General features: G+C 43.2%; 1 protein-coding gene and 1 long non-coding RNA gene across 7 annotated transcripts in view; one reads left to right on the top strand and one right to left on the bottom strand.

Annotated features, from left to right (window-relative positions):
* The window catches only part of PPP2R2A (protein phosphatase 2 regulatory subunit Balpha), a 50,276-nt gene that overhangs the window by 14,947 nt on the left and 16,869 nt on the right, over window positions 1–18,460 (top strand). The window contains exons 1-2 of one of the 6 annotated variants that reach the window (XM_040538129.1): window positions 15,040–15,104; window positions 16,272–16,345. The exons of the other annotated variants lie outside the window; for them this stretch is intronic. Of the exons in view, the coding sequence (XP_040394063.1) occupies window positions 15,055–15,104; window positions 16,272–16,345 (124 nt within the window). The 5' untranslated portion in view covers window positions 15,040–15,054. Of the gene's footprint in view, window positions 1–15,039; window positions 15,105–16,271; window positions 16,346–18,460 lie in introns of those variants that run through there. 6 annotated transcript variants of the gene reach the window in all.
* The window catches only part of LOC121060388, a 40,225-nt gene continuing 22,920 nt past the window's right edge, over window positions 1,156–18,460 (bottom strand). The window contains exon 3 of the long non-coding RNA XR_005814808.1: window positions 1,156–18,313. This is a non-coding gene — a long non-coding RNA (uncharacterized LOC121060388). The remainder of the gene's footprint in view (window positions 18,314–18,460) is intronic.

The raw sequence follows: 18,460 nt of genomic DNA, 5'->3' as shown, positions 1-18,460 counted from the left end.
AGCTACAGCTTGTGGCAAACAAGGCACTTTCAAAGACTTGTGTGATTTTACAAGCTGAAAGATGGCTTTTGGAAGCAAGAAAGCTGTAATATTTTTTAAAGCTGAGTTTTGAATTTTTCAGGGAGTATGTTTTAAAGCTTGAACTCCAAAGTACTGTTAAATGTAATACAATCTTTTTTCCTCTGACAGACTTAAATTCTGTAACCTTTGTTTTAATTTCCTATCAAACTAAATACTCAAATATTGCAAGAATGCCAGTTGTGTGGCAGGTGCTTGCAAATAATTCTTTGTGACAACAGCCCTGTTGACACGCACGTAATAGTAACGAGCTTTCTGTATACGCTGAAGTGGCTCTTGCAGGGAACTGGAAATGCAGAAGTCCGGAAATAGTCTGTCCTTCGCTTCCTTAGCTGCTCTGAGGTGCCGTACTTTGCTCTCCGCCAGATGACTTGCTGGCCTCCCGCTTCCTTCCGGGCAGGTGAGCAGCTGCAGGAGCGAGGCGCAGGGGGTGGAGTGCAGGGAAGCTGTCACCGTAGGAGAATTAACCAGCTTCAGGTCAGCCAGCCGCTCAGAACGCTCTCCAGAAAACTGTATGAGTGTTTTGGACCGTATGGAACATGTAGATTTCTGATTTTGTGACCCAAAGAACAATCTTGTGTCGTTGCCAGCTGTAATTGACTTCCGATGAGTAAGTGCAGACCCCTCAGCGTGATGCAAGACGGCCTGAAATTAAATGCCGAGATCCTGGAACGAGGTCCCCGCATTAGTGTTATACTTGATTGTCGTGAATTTGTTGAGCTGAAATTCTAAGCTCTTCCTGGGTATTTGGCTCCCACGATGCATACTGGAAATTAAAAGCCAGTTGTGTAACTGTAACGCAGCTTTACCTTCCCTGCAGTCCTGGGAGCTCCTGTTATGCTTTATAACGTCCATCTGTAATCCTGTTGGGTTGATGATGTAGCTGAAACTTAGCTTTTTCTGTGCTTCTGACTTTAAGGTTCACCTTAATAAAATGAAGCCTTGTGTAGTTCTTGCAAAATGGGAACAGCAATTTTGCATGCTCCTGGTCCCCCTTCAGAGTACTGAGGGACAAGTCAACAGTGGCTCCAAGTCTGGTCTGACCTTTCTTCCCTCCCTGTCTTTGTCTGCCTTTAAGTGGCAGCTCCATGGTGAAAGCTAAAGAAAATTTTGCTGTCTGAAACTTCAGTGATTCTTTAACCACCGTGGTCTGCAGGCTAACAAGCGTGGGCTCCAGCCACGGCTGGGACTGAGGACAGTGCCAGTTTGGCTAGGGTAGTACCTAGGGCGTGGGGTTTTGAAGTGGCTTTAGAACTGGGATTTTAAGAACTGACTTTTGTGGAGTACTGAAACTTCCCTAGAAACAGCAAAGTGAAGAAAACAAACCCAGAAGAAATGGAAGAAGTATGTTTCACTTTTTCTTTCCGTTCTTAACAGAATTGTGATATCTGGTGAAGTTAACGCTAACTATGTGTCAGCCAAGGAACCTGCATCCATTCATTACATGAAGCAGCCGAATGTGAACCAGCAGTCTCCCTAAAATACTGCCCGTAAAACAGGCCAGTGGAGAGTAACGCTTCTATCAATGCAGTGACGATGGCAGCAACTTCAAAAAGTTTGCAAAGAGTGCTGGTGCAGAGCTTCCAGTCGGTTTGGGCTCAGGTGTGACCACCTCACCGTCTCCTAATAGGAACAGCCTCCAGTTCTGTGGGTGCTGAGGTTAGAATGGCTGGCTGTTACAAAGTCAATATTTGAGGGTTTGTTGGCTGAAACACCAGCTGTCAGGTGACAGTTCTTAATTCTCTGGCTTTCTAAGCACTGTGTGGTAGGTGGATGTGACATTTCCTTTGGAGATGCTGAGGATGGAAGGAAAAGGGGGGAAACTGTTATGAAACCTAGGAAGTGAAGAAGGCAATGGCCAAGGCTGCGCCATTTCGCTTTGGCAGAGCTTTTGTAACTTCAGGAGTGTGGCTGTGTGAGGAGCAGCCAGCTCCCCTCCAGTCTCAGCACGTATGGAGCTTCTCTTTGGTTGTCAGCTTTGGCTGGCTCTTGTTTGCATCAAGGTGAAGTACGGAACTTGGATTTGAAGTTGAAATCTGAGTGTCTGAATCATTATAGTTGGTGTCCTTAAAATTAACCGATGACAGAAGGTTGCCTTTTTGTCATGTGGCTTCTGCTGTCTCTGCTTCTGAAACAGCCGATTCTTTGCTCGACAGAAGTCTTCCTCCCTTCTCAACTTCCTATTTGTCCTTCTGGAGCCCAGTCCCACAAAGTATCAGTGCTCAACTTGTTATTCTGACTACTCTGGAGAATCTGGACCCAGGACACTAGATGAGACAAGACTTTTCCAGGGGTGAAGTAGATTTATTGTCCTTTAAGTTCAGTGGTCCAGGGTATCAAAAGAATCTGTAATGCATGGATTTCTTTTTTTGTGGCACTGCTGTTCCAGTGCAGGAAAGACTTAACTGTCCAGAACTGCTCAAGAGCAGACATGACCACACTTTCTTAGTAGAAGCTTCCTTTACGGGAATGACTGCAGAAAAGGAGTACAGAGATTTTCTGCAGTTTCTTTGGGTTTGTTCTCCTGCAGTTCTGCTCTCCAAGAGGTAGCATAGTGGCAACTCCACTTGGAAACAACTTGAGAACCGTGAGTTTAAACCATCCTTGAAAACTAGACGTTAGCTTAATGGAATGAGTTTGTGCTTCAGAACGAATTAAGTCAAATTTGTTTAATTACTTGGCAGAAGGAAAAGAGTCAAGCTGCTGTATCTAAATGTTCTTTCAAGCGTAATCCAAAGATACGCAAAAGTATGATGGTCTGCGTCCAAGGCTGGGAGCCAGGAACCTAAGTCCTAAGCTGAGTGATCAGCCCTGATCGTGGACAAGTTGTTTAACTGGTTGGGGCCTGAACGCCTCTGGAGGAGGCTCTGGGGTATCTGCTGTGGCTGCTAAGTCTGCTACAGGACCATTCTCTGCTTCTTTGTTAGTAACCTATCACTTGATTCGCGTTTCCTCTTTGTAGCTGAAACGCTGCTGTAGTCTGCTGCAGTTTGTGCAGATGATGAAGGGATGAAGTCACATTTCTGTCCCTAGCCAAACTGAGTGTGGTCAGAGATGTAAACAAGGTTTGACTTTTCTCCTGTTCAGGAATGTCTTTCTCCATTTGATTCTAGGTATGTTTTATCTTAAAAGCGTAGATTAGTGCTTGCTTTTGGCACACTTCAAAATTGCAAAGCAGCTGTGGGAGCTGTTACTGCTTCAGCAGTGGTACTTTGTCTTCAGTACCCCAAAGAATCTGTTGTTAACAGTGAGGAAACTGAGGCCAGGAATGAGAACTGCAGTGAGGAGCAGCTTACCAGCATCTGCAGCTCACTGTCTTCTCTTGCCTTATCAGAAGACTTTCTCTTGGTCAAGTAACATCTATGTGGAATAAGAGTGAGAGCTGCTGAGCCTCCCTCCAGAAAGCTGGGTGGCTGTGCCCCGCACACTGCTCCTGGTGGCACCTCCTGCGCTGTTGGCTTCCACGTAGGGCGGCAGTGGGAGAACCACTTGGGGAGCGGGGCTCCCACCCAGCTGCGTCTGTGGGCAGGAGTCGCAGAAGGGGAACAATGGTGCCATTGTACAAGTGGTGGATGGGCTTCTTTAAATGCAAACTGATGCAGTAGGAGGGGAAGAAAAATCTTCAGAAGTAGCAAAAGCGTGAGGAGGGTTTGGGATACTAATGTCGAGGAAAGATCGGGGTGCAGTTATGGGAGGGAGCTGAACTCCTGTTTGAGAGCTATGGTTAAGTTCTCTGCTCATGGAGCAATGCCAGTTAAGAGGAGCAAGGCCTAGCAATAGGCTTGTTTAAAGGGGTAACGTGAAATATGCTGTTGAAAATTTAAAAACAAAAAAACCCACTGAGGTTATGGTCCTGTCCTGCCTGTATTCTTCAGTCCACTTCTGTGTTACAGCTCTTACCTTCCGCTGTTTGCAGAACGGCTGGCTGCATCTGGAGAGAAGTAGGCTGCTGTGCTCTAGGAAGCGCTGGTCTGACTTGGCTGAAGTGCGTGCTTGTGAGGTCCCCCCAAACAAAGAGCGTTTAGGAGACAGCTCAACAGTAAGAGGCTGTTCAGCTCCCCGAAGCTGTTGTCCTCTCTTGACGAGAGTTCGGTAGCTTGGGCACTTCAGCCTGTCAGTCATGCTGACCGGTGTTGGGCTCCGCTGTTCTGGGAAGCTTTCGCACTTAGATCAAAAATCAGATGGGAGCAGGAGTTGTTTGTGTTTTTTTTTGTATTGTAAATACAGCAGCTACTGTGAAGCCATCAGACACCAGCCCTACAAAGGAGTGTGGAAATCCTGGTGGATTACAGCCCTTGAGCAGCTCTGTAAAAATTCTTAATTTTAAAGGTGCTGCCTTTTTTTGGGTACTTCCACCCTAAGAACAGGCTTCTGTAGCTTCACAGAACGTGCATGGGAGAGAGCTAAAATGAAGAAGGAAATGTCTGGTGGGTGCAGTGCTGAAGTAAGAGTTAAGGGCTGGGTGTTCCTAGCTGTACTGTTTGCCTTTTTTTCCCCCTGCTGTCTTCTGACTTGCCTATTTAGGCCATGGCTACATGTTTGGCAGCATTTCTGCTTAAAGAGGCACTCCTTCCCACTCTGCTGGCACCAGCGTGCGTGTAACTGCACAATGAACTTGTCTGGGAAGCCGATCCAGCTGAAAAATACTTAAAATTGTGGTTTTGACCGGATTATTTCTCAGCTGAATTGAACCCTGATCTGGTTCTCAGTGCTGTGTGCGCTTGTGCCAGCACAGTGTGATGAGTGAGCGAGCTGCTGAAAGGAAGAGGAGGAACTGTGGAAGGGAGGCAGTCTCTTTATAGGATTTTATGTGCAGCCAATGCGAGACCCTGATCTTTAAGTGCTGTGCTACTCCAAACGGTAGAATAGCTTAACAAAAAGGACTTTAGAGCTTTGCTGTCCAAGATACACTTGGAGCACGTGGAGTCTGAAGGCCACCAATAAATATATCTAACACCAGTTCTGTATGGTAACCTTAGGAGGCTGCGCTAAAGTGCTGCCCTAATAAAATGGGTCAAACTTTATGCGGTGCACTGCTGCTTGACCGAGATCCTGCGTAGTTGGTGATGGCCTTTGGAGATGTTTTGTAGACTGAAGCTGGTCCAGTCTGCGCTGCTATAGGGGAAAAAACTTATTTTTACTGCGTTACTTTGCAGTCGAATCATATCCCTGAACTCAGGGCTGAGGATGTGCAAACCCTCACGGTGTAAAGAGGGGTGGTGGGAATGTGCCCGAGGGCAGGAGGAGAGCGCAGAACCCCCTCGCATGGTGGCAGCGGGGATTCAGGCAGGTAGGAGCCGACTGGCAAACCGCTTTGCGGTGTGTCGGGTCGGGATTCTTCCAAATTAGATCACGCACACATCTGACACACATGCACCATGTCATTTATTACCACGCTGAAAATAATTCTGATGTTTTTCTGCAGCAGAACGAGTACACGTGGAATAGGCTTTCATCCTCTGGTGTTCACACAAGCAGTCCGAAAGGAGAAACAAACCCTTGTTCAGCGTTTATTAATTGGTATTGTTTCTCTTAAAAGCTGTGCTGCTGTTTGTACGGTTTAGTTTCTTGGAAGTTGCTGTAGAAAAGCATCTCAGTTAATTGGGAGATGGATTACTGACTGACTGCTTTACGGTAAAGAGCTTTAGGTCATGTAACAAACGATAATCTATTCTTACCATGTCTTACCGCTCTTAATATGATTTGAAAATTTGATCCCTTGTTTGGGGATTTCACTTCAACTAATGTCTTGTCTTGCATTTAGGTGCTAGAGAACGAGGCCTGCCGTGTCTTAGGTGCTCCTGAAGTGTGTGCAGTGCACCTGCTGTGTCCTGTGCCTCCTGTAGTAAAAATGCCTGTTGCTGATGGCACCAAAGTGAGGCTACCCGTGCTTTCCTTTGAGGAAATGCTGTGCTCTTGAAGCTCTTCTATTCGTGAAAGATGCTTTTCTTACTGCCTTAAGGGTATTTTCCAGACCTTTTTTTCCTATTATTCATAACATGCAGTACCATAAACGTCTACAATATTTTTAGTATGGAGTGCGAAGTTTTGTGGAATAATTCAGCCTTCGGTAATTATGTGAAACTGTGAGCGTTACTGCTCTAAAAAAAGAGGAGTGAAAAGCTCTGACACAGGCAGACACGTTGTGAGTCGTGACAGCAGCTGCTGTGTTTCTATGACAATCGAGAGAAGTGCAGGAAGTGTGTTCCTTGAACCAGCCTCGGCTGGGAATTGTCCTTCACAAAGCTCTGGTAGGCTTTAGGTCAGAATCTGGACAGTTTTCTGGATTTTAAATTTGAGTGGAATACGTGTAATGTAACTGTGTTAATATTTTATGGCTCAGTTAAAGCATGCACTAATGAGATGCTACTTGTGTAGGGTTTGCACACAGGTAAGCTGGAAATAGGATATTGTCGTACGGTGTGGGGGTCTTAGAGGAAAAATAGGCACTATTGTCTTCACCCTGCGGGTACTCTGCAAGGTGAGGAATTGATGCTCTGATGGTGTGTGCTTGTTGCACATTTACCCAGCAGGGCTTCCTTTAAATAATGCACCGACCCTTGCTTTCTGGCTACCCAAAAGGCCTGCTTTAGGGCGTTGTTTGGGGCTGTTGGTGGTGTTACCTAGCAGTGGGTTTGCCTTCTGGTTTTCTGTTGCTGGCGCTCTGGGGTTGTTACCCTTGCCTTCAAAATGCGGGTGCTGGCTACCAGCACCAGGTAGGGTGTTCCATCGAGTTGATGTTACTGCAAATTATTCTTTGAGGTTTCTGTGCATGACTGTAATCCTGTTACAGAAATAGAAGGGGCTGCAAGCTTCTCTCTTCTAACTTGTCGTGCTTTTGTTAAGCACTGGAGGAGAAATTATTTACTTGGTCAGCCATTCTTTATAAGAATGTGTTTTCCTCCCAGCCATCCCCAAGTTATAGCACCATTAAGAAACCCAGCCTATCTGGGCCACGTGGCAAACCCTCGGGCAGATAGACTTGCATCTAACTTCGGTTTAAAAAAATATAATTAGGGTCAGGAAGAGAGGATTTAGGAGTTGTATTGTTGGAAAGATTGATTTCCCAGGTGTGCAGAATGTGTTTTGGGTGGAAATGTTTTTCTTTGCATTTTCAATTGTAGTTCTTGTATTAATGCTCAGGGAGTAACAAGATTTCCAAATGCGCACAGTTAATGCTTGATGGTTTTGAGAACTTAACAAAATATAACTGCGTATATTCAGGAACATATAAGGCGTTTGAGAGTTCAGACTGTAGTTGCTCATTTAAACTTAGGAAGCATTTGTACTATATTCCTGTCTGTTAAATGCTCCTGACTATATTTTGCTTTTTCCCCAAGGAGTATAAAAAGTATTCAGGGGCCATTCTTTGACTCTTCAAAGTGGTGGTTGCAGCTGGCCTTTCTTCCGTCAGGAGGTTAGAAGTTGATGCGCAGAGACTGTGACCTACATGTGCTTGGGTATAGTGCTCATAAAGAGTGTGAAGAGCTCTTTTTTAAAGTAATTTGACCCAGCAGATACAATTTATGCATTAAAATATTTTTTTATCTTCAACTTTCATAAATGATAATTCTGAAAGACACTTTTGAGAGTTCCTGGACTTTTTTCTGATGTAGTTGCATAACAGTACTTAATTTCCCAGTATTTGTAGTGCATCGTTTCTGTAAATGGGGTCATTTGTAGAGATACTGACAGAACTGAAAGAAAGTCCTGCGTTAGCTCTTAATTGCTGTTAATTCTTGCTTTGGGGAACTGGCCTGAGTGGAAATTACATATCTTGGGTTATTGGTTATCAGAGGAATTTTTTATCTTGAATTAGTTTCCCCAGACAGTTGTCAGTGTAACAAGTATCTGGTGGAGCAGGAGCAGTGAGGGGTGGCTGGCTGGATGCTTCCCCTGGGTGCAGGATAACGGTGTGAAGGAGCCACGGGAACAACTGAGACAATTCCTCAGCCTTCCGATGCTTGTTTGTAGTCTCCTTCCATATGGGGAGCTCTAATATCAGTGAATTTGGGATCTGTTGGAGAACCTCTTCTAAAAGATCAGTACGAACAAACCCCAATTGAAACTGCAGCACGCAGACCTTGTCATGGTCTAGTCCAGCAGTGAGCAGACGGCTCTGTGATGTAGAGGCAGTACCGAGGCATTCATAAGCTGCGTTTAGGGACACTGGAACTGGCAGGAGGGGCTTTTTGACCCAACTTTCTGTAGAAGCCGCCTGCTTTTCTCTGTTCTCACAGCTTTGCGTTCGGAATTTTGTAGTTTAACCTTATTGATTTTATATTTCTGTTCAAGAAACATGCAGGGTCTTCATTTTGTGTTCCCTTTTGGACCAGTAGCCCACTCACGAGGAGCAGTGGAGGCCGGTAACATGACAATCCTGTCACTGGAGCAGGACGCCTGCTGTGCTTAACCCAGCAGTTCTCTCTCTGACAAGATTTGGATGCCTCAGAGGAAAGTGCAGTAAGGAGATAGCATTTAAGAACAAACCAAACCTCTAGGACTGCGCACACCAGGTTGCTGGCTCCCTGGAGCTTGTGGATTCTCTTCCTTGATTTGACCTGAGGAAGCTCAGACCAAACTTTGTTATAACACATCTACTGGCTTATGTGGCATTCCCTTCTTATGTGGCATCACCCTTCTGCTGTTTCTGCAGATCTCAAGTGTGATCTAAATTGTCATCTACAGCTGTGCTGTGAGGTCATCTCTGTTCTGATCCTCATGTTCCTGTGCAAGGGCTATTACGTGTATACGTTGGTAGGGAAAGAGATGACACGACGGAGTGATTGCATCCTGTGTAGGAGCACTTCTGGCTTAATCTTTCCTCCTTGCTGGCTGCTGTCATTTTGAAGAAGTCAGCAAGAGAAGATGATGTACACAGCCCTCTTTGGTCTTGTAAGCTTGTTTGTGTGTGTGTTGAAACTCGTTTTCCAGAAGTTCTGCTCTTACATAATGCTCAAGTTGAAGTTTGGCACCTTCCGATTCATGTTCTTTTAACTAGTGTATTTTCAGTGAGGCTTACCTCTATTAAATAGCTGTGTGTTTTTTTAACTTTTTACCAAGTTTAAAATTTAGGCTTAAAATTAATTATCCTGAGGGGATAAGAATAGAAATTAAGTTAATTGAAAGTAATCATGCTGAGTTGAGATGCATCATTTTAGCCCCTATGTACTTTGTTTTTTCCTTGTCTGTAAGACTAGCATGCGTGTTGCCCAAAATTGGGTTCCAAGACTTCTACTAAAAGCTATTGCAGGGAGCTTTGAGGTCTTTGCAGGACAGTAATGTAACTAAATATTCTGTCTTGTTTTTATAGCTGTTATATAATTTTTCCAAGATCAAAGAAAGCCTCCTAATTTATAGATAGCGAAGATGAGATGTAAAGTAACTCCCTTAAGAATAAAGGTCAGTATTTAGCTCAGACTTGTAGACTGTAATTTTTTCAGATGTGGTATAAGTGTGAGGGTCAGCCTTACCGAGGTGTCAACGTGTAGATTCTGTTCTGCATCATTTAAAGAAGTGTTAAGAATCTCTCTGGAAGTCCAGGCTTCAAACTAGTATTGGCTTCTGTTTAACTACAACAAAAACTTAAGATGTTGAGGCATGTATGCTTGGGCTGGAGTAAAAAGTGCAGGAAAATACTTGCTAAGTGTGTGTGGGGGAAAGGCAATTGGTAAATGGAAGATTATTTTCCATGTTCCACAGCAAAAAATGCACCAAGTATTAAAATAAACTAATAAAGGAGTGGATGTCCATAGTGAGTGAAATAATTTGAAAGTTTTATTCCTCAGTCCCGTGATAGTCAGAGCTCTGTATTCGTCTCTGCTGGAAGCTTCAGTTGCACTTGTGACCTTCACAGGCGCTGTGCTCTCCGGCAGGCTGCCTGAAACTCATCTAGTGAGCGTGCCTCCTTCCCTCCTTTCTTTCTCCATTATGGTAGGTAAGATGACTTTTTTTAACTTTAATTTTCCTTCCTTAGAGGGAGGCACTTGACATGTGTCTGAGGTGCAATGGTCTCTTGCATGCTAGAGTTTGACACTTGGAGATTAAAAAGTGTTAGAAATTTTTGGCTTTGGCCAAAGAATGTATGAGAAGAGTCTGAAACAGCGTGATAGTTTCCAGGAATTGTTTTTTGTATTGACAACAGAAGGGCAACCCAGACTACAGAATTCTAGTAGCTGATTTTGAAAGGCATTGCCAAATCATGATGTTTTTCTGAAGTACTGCTCCTAATTTTTAACTTGTGGTGTATGTTTTGTAGTGGCTTCAGCAAAAAGAGCAAATCAAGATACTCCAAGTGCTCTTAAGCTGTGGCATTCCCAGTGACAAATGAAGAAAGGCATCGCCTCAAGGCTTCTGTTCTGAACATGCAAAACAATAGCACAGTATGTTATTTCCAAATATATTGTTATTTGCAAACAGAAAACGAACCACTGGCTTTTCTGTGCTGTGCAGCCTATTGAAATTCTGGCTGTGATTCCAGCGGAGACTTTGCCATAAATAGCTCTGCACTACTTCGGAACACAAACAAGCCTCCTGAAAAGATCTGAAGTAAGGTCTTCTGAGGGGACTAGTTAGTGGAGATACTTTGTTGGAGGTGAGGAATGTTTCTGTACATTGAGGTGGGGAGCTGTCAGCAGGAGTTGAGAAGTAAGTAGTTACTGATTCAAATTAGTTTCAAGGACTCCGGAATCACCTGAGTCAAGTGAAGGAAGAAAAAGGATGATAAAAATGCACAAGTGCAAGCAGAAACAGGTATGTTTTCCGTGTTAGCATTGAAGAGCTTTAAAAAAAAAAATAAAAAAAACAACAAACAAATGCCATATGGTAAGTAAATATAACTTGAAATAGAAATGATTTATTCTTCTAACGTGCAGTCATCCAAATGAAAGCATCCTTTTAAAATTTATACTGAGCAGATGTTTGGTAATGTGAATTAATATATAGCTAATTCTGTAGTGCTTATTTTTCAGTGCTGTCTGGGCAAATGTACCCTTGAATAAGTAATGCAGGGGCAGCTTTTGTGTAGATGTATTCAGCTATAATTGGTGCAAGCTGTCTTGAGTAAGATACTTTACTGTCTTGAGGAGAAGCTTATAAACCTTCTGTGCATTAGGAGAGGTGAGTAAATTCCTCAGTGATTCACCTAGTTCACAGCGCTGATTTTTCCCTAGACCTGTTGCTACTAAGTATTTTAACAAGCAGAATTCAAGAGTCAAAGAGCATGAACATAACTTTGGCACTTGTGAAATCCATGCTCTGAGTGGTAGACTTCAGTTCTCTGCTCAGCCTCTGGTTATCAAACAAATGTGTTTATCATCTGTCACAACAAAATGAGGATGGTATCACAGAAAAGGGCTGAGAAGACCTTGGGAGTTTATTACGTTCTCTACATGCAAAGCTTTCAACTTTACATATTACTCCTGATGGATGTTTATTAAAAAGCCTTAATCTATGGACATCTTGCAGCCTCGGAAGCGTATATTTAAAGCTTAACTACCTATATTTTTGAATGACTTTTTTTATTATGTTTAAAATCACATTTGGTGACAGAGCATGAGAAATTTATACGTGGGAATTGCACACTGGTCTTGAATGGAAATTAGTCCTAATACCCATAGAAGGCAGGGACTCTGTGCTATTAACTGCATATAACTTAGTGGGATCAACAGCTTAGGCACTGATACTTATTTCTTTTTTAAGATCTCAGTGGTATTTCTGAGCTTGTTGGCATTTTTCAAGAACATTCTTCATCCTTCCCATGCCTATGAAGAACAGTTCCCTAAGAAAATGAAAGTATAAATAAAACAGCTTGGTTATACAGGAAAGCACTTCTGCTGCAAGGGGTAATTAGCCTGTTCTTTGAAAATAGATGCATTGCTAGCATGTTATCTTTATCACAGTGAGAAGAAATAAAGCGTAAATAAATCTTTGTCTAATTCTTTCTTTGTATTTTGGAAAATCCTGATAATAAATATAACTTGAATCCAATAGTACTGGTCATAGGAGAATTATGGAGCACTTCTTGAAGTATCACACATCCAGAAGGAGCCCAGTGAGTGTGTAGTACTGTAATTGATCTCTCAGACTACAGGTTTTCCAGAGAGCAGTGGGTTGAGGTGGAGTCCTGGTCTCCCAAATCTTACCCTGCATATGGCAGCCGGATGTCCTTTATCTGCAGGTCAGCAGGGATGTTTTCAGGAGAGCCAGAATCAGCAGTGCTGCTCTTCTTTGAATAGAGGTTGTTTGATTTTTCTGGTCCATCATAAAGTTTATTCTGGAAAATGAGTAATCCTGATTTTTTTTTGTCCTTAATGTCAGAACTGAGATAGTTCTTTCTTGGAAGTTAGGTATGCAGCAACAGTTTTGCTGTAGCTTTATTTACGATGCTTTGTAAAGCAAAGCTCTGCAGGCAGAAAATGTGTTGGAACAAGTTATGTACCAGAGCACTGAGGCTAGACAAATGCAGTAGTAGAGCAGAAATAATCAAATCTGTTATTTATAAGCCTTTTTGTCTCAGTTCTCCTGGTATTGCTCAGTAAATCCCTCAGTGTTGTGAGCGATAGTGACAGAACATTCAGGCACCTAAGGGGATCTTACTTGAAAGAAAGTGTGGGCATGAAGGTAGTCGCTGCTTGAGTTAATTTTGTTCCCCTATAACCAGATAATGCCTGATCTGTATGCAGTTGTATAAAGGACAAAAATGATAAGAAACTCCCTGAATTCTCCACGATATGAATATAATTTAACCCTTCTGTCATCTTTCTCCAGGGAAGTATCTCATAAGTCAGCATGGGTTTTGTTAGCTGAGCAGGGTTTCTGCATTGAAATGTAACTAGTGTGGACTGCACGTTGAATTGCTTAGTACAGTCACTTTTTAAAGTATGTTGAAAGGCGTAATGCGTGGAACTAGAAAACTCAAGGTGGAGGAAACCCTTTCCTGCATCATTTAGTCAGGTTATCGCTACATCTGCAGGAATATTTAAAACATGTGCTCAGTAGTATGGATGCACTGTAGAGGCAGAAAACGCTGTCAGATTGCCTATTTAAGCAAACCACGAGCTTCACGTTCTTCTGGGCTCGTATTTTTGAGATTTCATCTAGGGTTTTAAACAAGAAGTTGTTTTTGAAGTGTTGCTGCTGCAGCACCAAGGAGCACATGTTTATTTCAATTATTTTTGGGGTATGTAAACCAGTCAAGGCTTGGTTATATGAGTGTTCTGGGCTGTTGTAAACTGTTTTGTATGTGGGATATGCCGTTGCCATAATGACAGCCACTATCACTTATTCTATCAGTAATGGTTGCCAGAGTTGTGTGGCATTTGAAACCTAAGGTTTTGGATTTCTTTATCTACATCTAAGCAGGGACACGTAATTTTTCCAGGTTGTGACTGTTGTATGCTGTGACAGCAGTGGAGCACATACGTACCCAAGCCAGATATTTAAAATGTTAGATGTTTTCTATGTAGTAGATACTTTCAAAAGGAAGACATTGCAAACTGTAACATGTTTAGATTTTTTTTAAACAGTCTGTCTTCTGTACTTGAAGTCTTTTATTCTTTATATCTCACATCAAAGCCATCCTTTCTGATGGAGTATTAGATAGCAGCTTAATTTAGGGGTGCATAGCCTCTCGAGGTGATGTTATTCAGAGGTTAGCCACTGCTGCTCACAGTCTTTCTGATGGTCCTGACCTTGATGGGAGAGGAGTTTTTCAGCGTGATGGAAGAGGGATTGATGCAAAGCTGCAATGCACATCCTCATTAGGGGGGAGGCAGGTGGCTTTTCCCATTTCCCTGCATTAAAGTAGATTCAAACTTCTCAGGTTGGAAGCTCTCAGCAGCTGAATTTTGTGATGATTAGAAAACTGAACCCTGCAATAGCTTTCATATTGAGCAACAGGCTAGTATTTAACAATGCTGAAGTGTTGGGTTTGCTGTTGGCTACTTCTGTATTTAAAGTCAGAACAATTTGCTGGTTGCAGACAGGAAGGGTTGTGGGCAGACCTGAGCTGTTTCTTGGGATCGTGCACTCTTGCAGAGGCTGTAAAGAGCAGGCTCAAGGAGAAGCTGTGACCTTTAACAGCTTGTCCCTAATTGTGACCGAACGTTGCAGCTCCACAACCTGTGAGGCTGCTTGCCCGCCTTTCTAAGGTTATTTAAGACGGGCACCAGGAGCGGGGCTGGATTTCTGCCACTTGTGCCTCTTATGTTTATGATATTAATAAACTGGTGTCAAATGTCCTGGGAACGGGTGATGTGGGCTGAAAGACCTTTGTTTCAGCCAACAATAGACCTGAATTAGTGTGAATAGGAAAAGCAAATAGGCGCTTCCTGTCATATTTTAAGGAATACCGGGGTTTGGGGAAGCGTGTGCATTAAGAGACTTAACCTGAATGCTCATCACTTGCCAGTGCTTTCTCCTAGTAAAGTTTTCCCCGTGTGTGTGTGTGTGTGTGTGTCTGTTAATCTTTCTAAATATGTTTGCTGTGCTAATGAGGTAGAATCCCATTTGTTTGAACAGATCTTTTTTAGGGTATTCTTCAGGGGAAAAACTGTAAGCTGAACTGCATGAAGATATGAAGAGGGGACACGTCTTAGTTATTTTCCTGACCTTCCTTGAGTTTGGACCTGGAGGCCTCCTGCAAGGCTAGAAAGTATGTGAACTGAAAACACTTGGGTGGTGCTTCACACCACCTTGAGGCTCACTTGGCTTTCACAGAGTATTGTAAAAGTCCAGAACAATGGTATTTGTGGTTTCAGGACAGCGGATGCCTTTGGAGACTCAAGGGAATTCTTGTCAGGTAATAAACAATCCCTTTTTATTGAGTCTGTGGTATTCTCAGGCTGATCTAGCATGTGTTGAGCTGAAAAACAGCTCTGGTTTGACCTGGTAACTTCTCTGTTTTGCAGTAACTTGCAGATTGAATTATTTGGATAGTGGTGATCTTTCAGAGCTGCTTTCCTCTTCATGCAGTAGATGCAAGGAAGTTTTTTTTCCCCCCGGTTTCAGGGTGGGAAGATCATAGGGTAGGTCAGCTTAGTTGTGTGCAGAAAACATACCCTCAGAGGTCCTAGTAGCAGGTAGGTGAAGACAGCTCCCAGGGGATATGGAAAGGGCACTAATTGTGCCGCAATTAATTAAATTTCAGTTTCTACATCCACTGATGCTGGAGCTAAGCTAACCCTGCTGGTTAAATACACGGTGCCTAAGTCTAGGCAGCCAGTTTGGTGGCAATTTTTGTTGTTTTGCATCTGGCCTGGCTTGTTGTAAGTTTATATTCCTGTCCCTCTGGTTGCAGCTCGACTGCTGGCACGTTCCTGTGCTCTCCCAACCAGATGCCTTCTAGCTGAGGGAAGGCCAAGGGTGCTGGGAGCTGCCTTGGTTTCCAGCATCTTGTGAGCTACAGACACTGCTGTGGTCAATTTATTCTCTTTCACCTAGGGGAAGAAGGGGGTTTGCCTATTGGCTTCCTATGCATGTGTTCTGAAAGGAACTGCAGTAATGTCCTTTCTCAAGGTTTAAAAATAGAAAGTAATTAATCAGGGTGATGAGGGTTAATGGTTTCTATCCAGAAACCAAACAGCTTTGCGTTTGTTTATGTAGAGAGAACATTCTTCTATCTGCTGTTGTTAGGAGTTGAAGAAAAGAAGAATTTTTCACTGTAATTTTTGAAGCACTTTATTAATAAACTAATTTGGGGTTAAAAACAACCCCAAAACTCTATTTAATGCTTTCATCGGATGAAGTGGTTTCAAGGCACCAGTTCAAGATTCTTTTCAGCTAACAGCCTACCAGCCCTTTATTTTTTCTTCTGTAAATTTTCAGTGAACTTTGTATGCATAAAAGGAATTCCAGAAGCAGTTCCAGACTTGGTGAGCAGGAATAAAAACTTCTGCAGTCAGAGCCCGGTGGTTACAGTAATTGTGGTACAGCTAATGCTTCACCAGTTCCATAGTGGATCAATCAAGTTTAAATCAATGTAACGTTTAAAAGTTCTTTCCTAAAGCTTACACTGATTTTAACGTGAATGCTTAAACTCCTTTCACAAAGATGAAACTTTAAAATGATATTTTGTCATTTTAGGCAGTAGGAAGCACCGAGCGATCAGTGTATGTTGCTGTGTATCACATCTGTTTTCAGGAGTGCTTTGACTGCTGCTGTTTGCCATCTCTGTTTTCTCTGTGCCACCACAGGTGTCTTGGAGTCATGGATACGGGAGACTTTGAATTTCCTACTATAGATGGAAACAGGAAGCCAGTGGTTGGAGGTTTAAATCCGTTTCCTTTCTCTTTGGACTGTCAAATTCTTACCTTTAGGGATCTGTTGCAAGTGTGAGCTTGTGAAGACTGTATGAGTAGACAGAAATGCATTTAATTGGCATTCTGGTCATGAGCTTGATAGCCTTCTGCAAATCCAGAAGGTTTGAGACGATGGTAACGTCTGTCAGAGGTGGTGTGTGTAATGTTTCTCATGATTCCTGCAACTTCTGAAAGTTGCTGCTGGTTTTGCATGCTTGTTTGTTGGCCCCCTGCCTTGGTCTGAAAATGGGACGTGAGGAAACTGGTGATAACTTTGGAGAGTGGAGATGTTGAAGCCTTCCAGTGTTGACCCACAAACAACACTGGCACAGCGATTGTTTACTAAACACAAGCAGTAAAATGTTCAATATGCCACTCCCTGCACAACTTAAATTGTCGTACTGAGCACTGAGCGTGCCTTCTGTGAACTGCTTTTAAATGGGGAAGTTGCTTTGATATCTTAGTTAACTTAAGATCGTGCGAAGATTTCTGAAAGTTCAAGGAGCTGGCTTTCCAGGTGGGAGGCACTGTATTTTGGTAAAGTGGTTCTGCTCCCTGTTCGTACTGTTACCCTGGTAAAACACTTCAATTCACCTGTGTGTTCACGGTTATTCCAACTTCACGATAAGTGCCTTTTTGTAAAGGGATTAGAGATTTACTTGTGTTTCAGTTCTGTTTTCTGCAATTTGAACGTCATCTTCTCACTATTGCTTTGCAGACAGGAGCAGCTTCTTTCATGCGGGACAAATGGACTTGGGTTGGTTTCTTCTGTGGATGTTGTTGGGAAAATTACTAGCCTTACATGAAAATCAATGCTAACGAGGTTAAGATTGGCATCACTGTCGCGTCAGTAGGAGGGAGTCAGGAGGGGTCCAACCTTTGTTTTAGGGAGTTGAATAGAAAGTTATAAATAAAGTGTAATGAGTAAATCGAAGTTCAACTTCAAGTTGAACTAGGGCCTGTCTGTTCTATAAAGTGATTTTTTCTTCAAAAAATTGCATGGTTGGAGAGAGAAGGGGAGAAGAAATGCAGTGAATAAGAAATGAAATGGGAATGTAGGGAAGTCCAAGAAATGGAGGGGAAGTATGGCTCATTTAGGACTGTTTGACAAGGATTGTGTTTGGTTATTTTACTTAGGGCAAGCAGCACATGCAGTAAACTTGAGATGGGAAGTGCTACGTGTATTCTCTGGGACTAGTGCTGGGTGTATGCGTGCATTGCACTTGTATGCACACGTACATAGGACTGGGACACTCTCAGTGCTCAGATACCTCTGTCAAACAGAACTAGAACGCTCTCCAAATCAACAGGGAGATAAGCTTTCTCCTGATGATGGCATGTCTTTTTTTTTCAGCATCACAGGGCCTGGAGGGCTGGAAATGAATGTTGGGTGCTAGAGGATACATGATGGGATTCTGTGGGACTCCTCTTCCCTGTGTGTAGCTTTCCCAGCCTCGCACAAGCCAAGGAGAGCAGCTTGATTGTCTGTTGCTCGAGCTGCAGTTCTGGCTCCTGCCTGCTTGGGCTTTCACTCTGGCAGGGCCAGCTCCAGGGCAAAGCTGGTGTCCTACAAATTTCCCTCCCCTCTGCATTAAGGGGCTTTGTGCATTCCTTGCATGCAGCAGCGGGGCAGACTGGTACTTCGGAGGCAACAAGCAACCAGCTGGCTCTTGCCGGCCTTCGTGGCACAGGAGTGAAAAGTTTTGCCACAGACATCCCCTTTCTTCCCTTCTGCCTTGCATATATTTTACCCTGTCCTCATTATTTCTGAGGAAATAATATATTTTTAATGCCCTCTGCTAGCAAAGAGATCTTTTTAAAGGGCTTTGGAATGACTCTTGAGAAGTAAATTGAACCGCCGGAATGCCTTATCCGTGCTGCTCTGCCTTTGTTGCCTGGTCACTTCTGCGAGACGGAATGAATGCGGAGAATCACTCCTGAAAGTGAATGAAGAGAAGGGAAATGAAGTCAATAGCAAAACGGGTCACGGCGACTTTATAGAATGGGGTTCCCTTCCCCCTCTCTGCACACATAAATTAGGGATGGGGCTGGAATGCAGAGGGCATTTCCTTTCATGCTGTCAT

Source organism: Cygnus olor, chromosome 27, assembly GCF_009769625.2.
Source record: "Cygnus olor isolate bCygOlo1 chromosome 27, bCygOlo1.pri.v2, whole genome shotgun sequence".
NCBI lineage: Eukaryota > Metazoa > Chordata > Aves > Anseriformes > Anatidae > Cygnus > Cygnus olor.
This window is presented reverse-complemented; position numbering and strand designations above follow the sequence as displayed.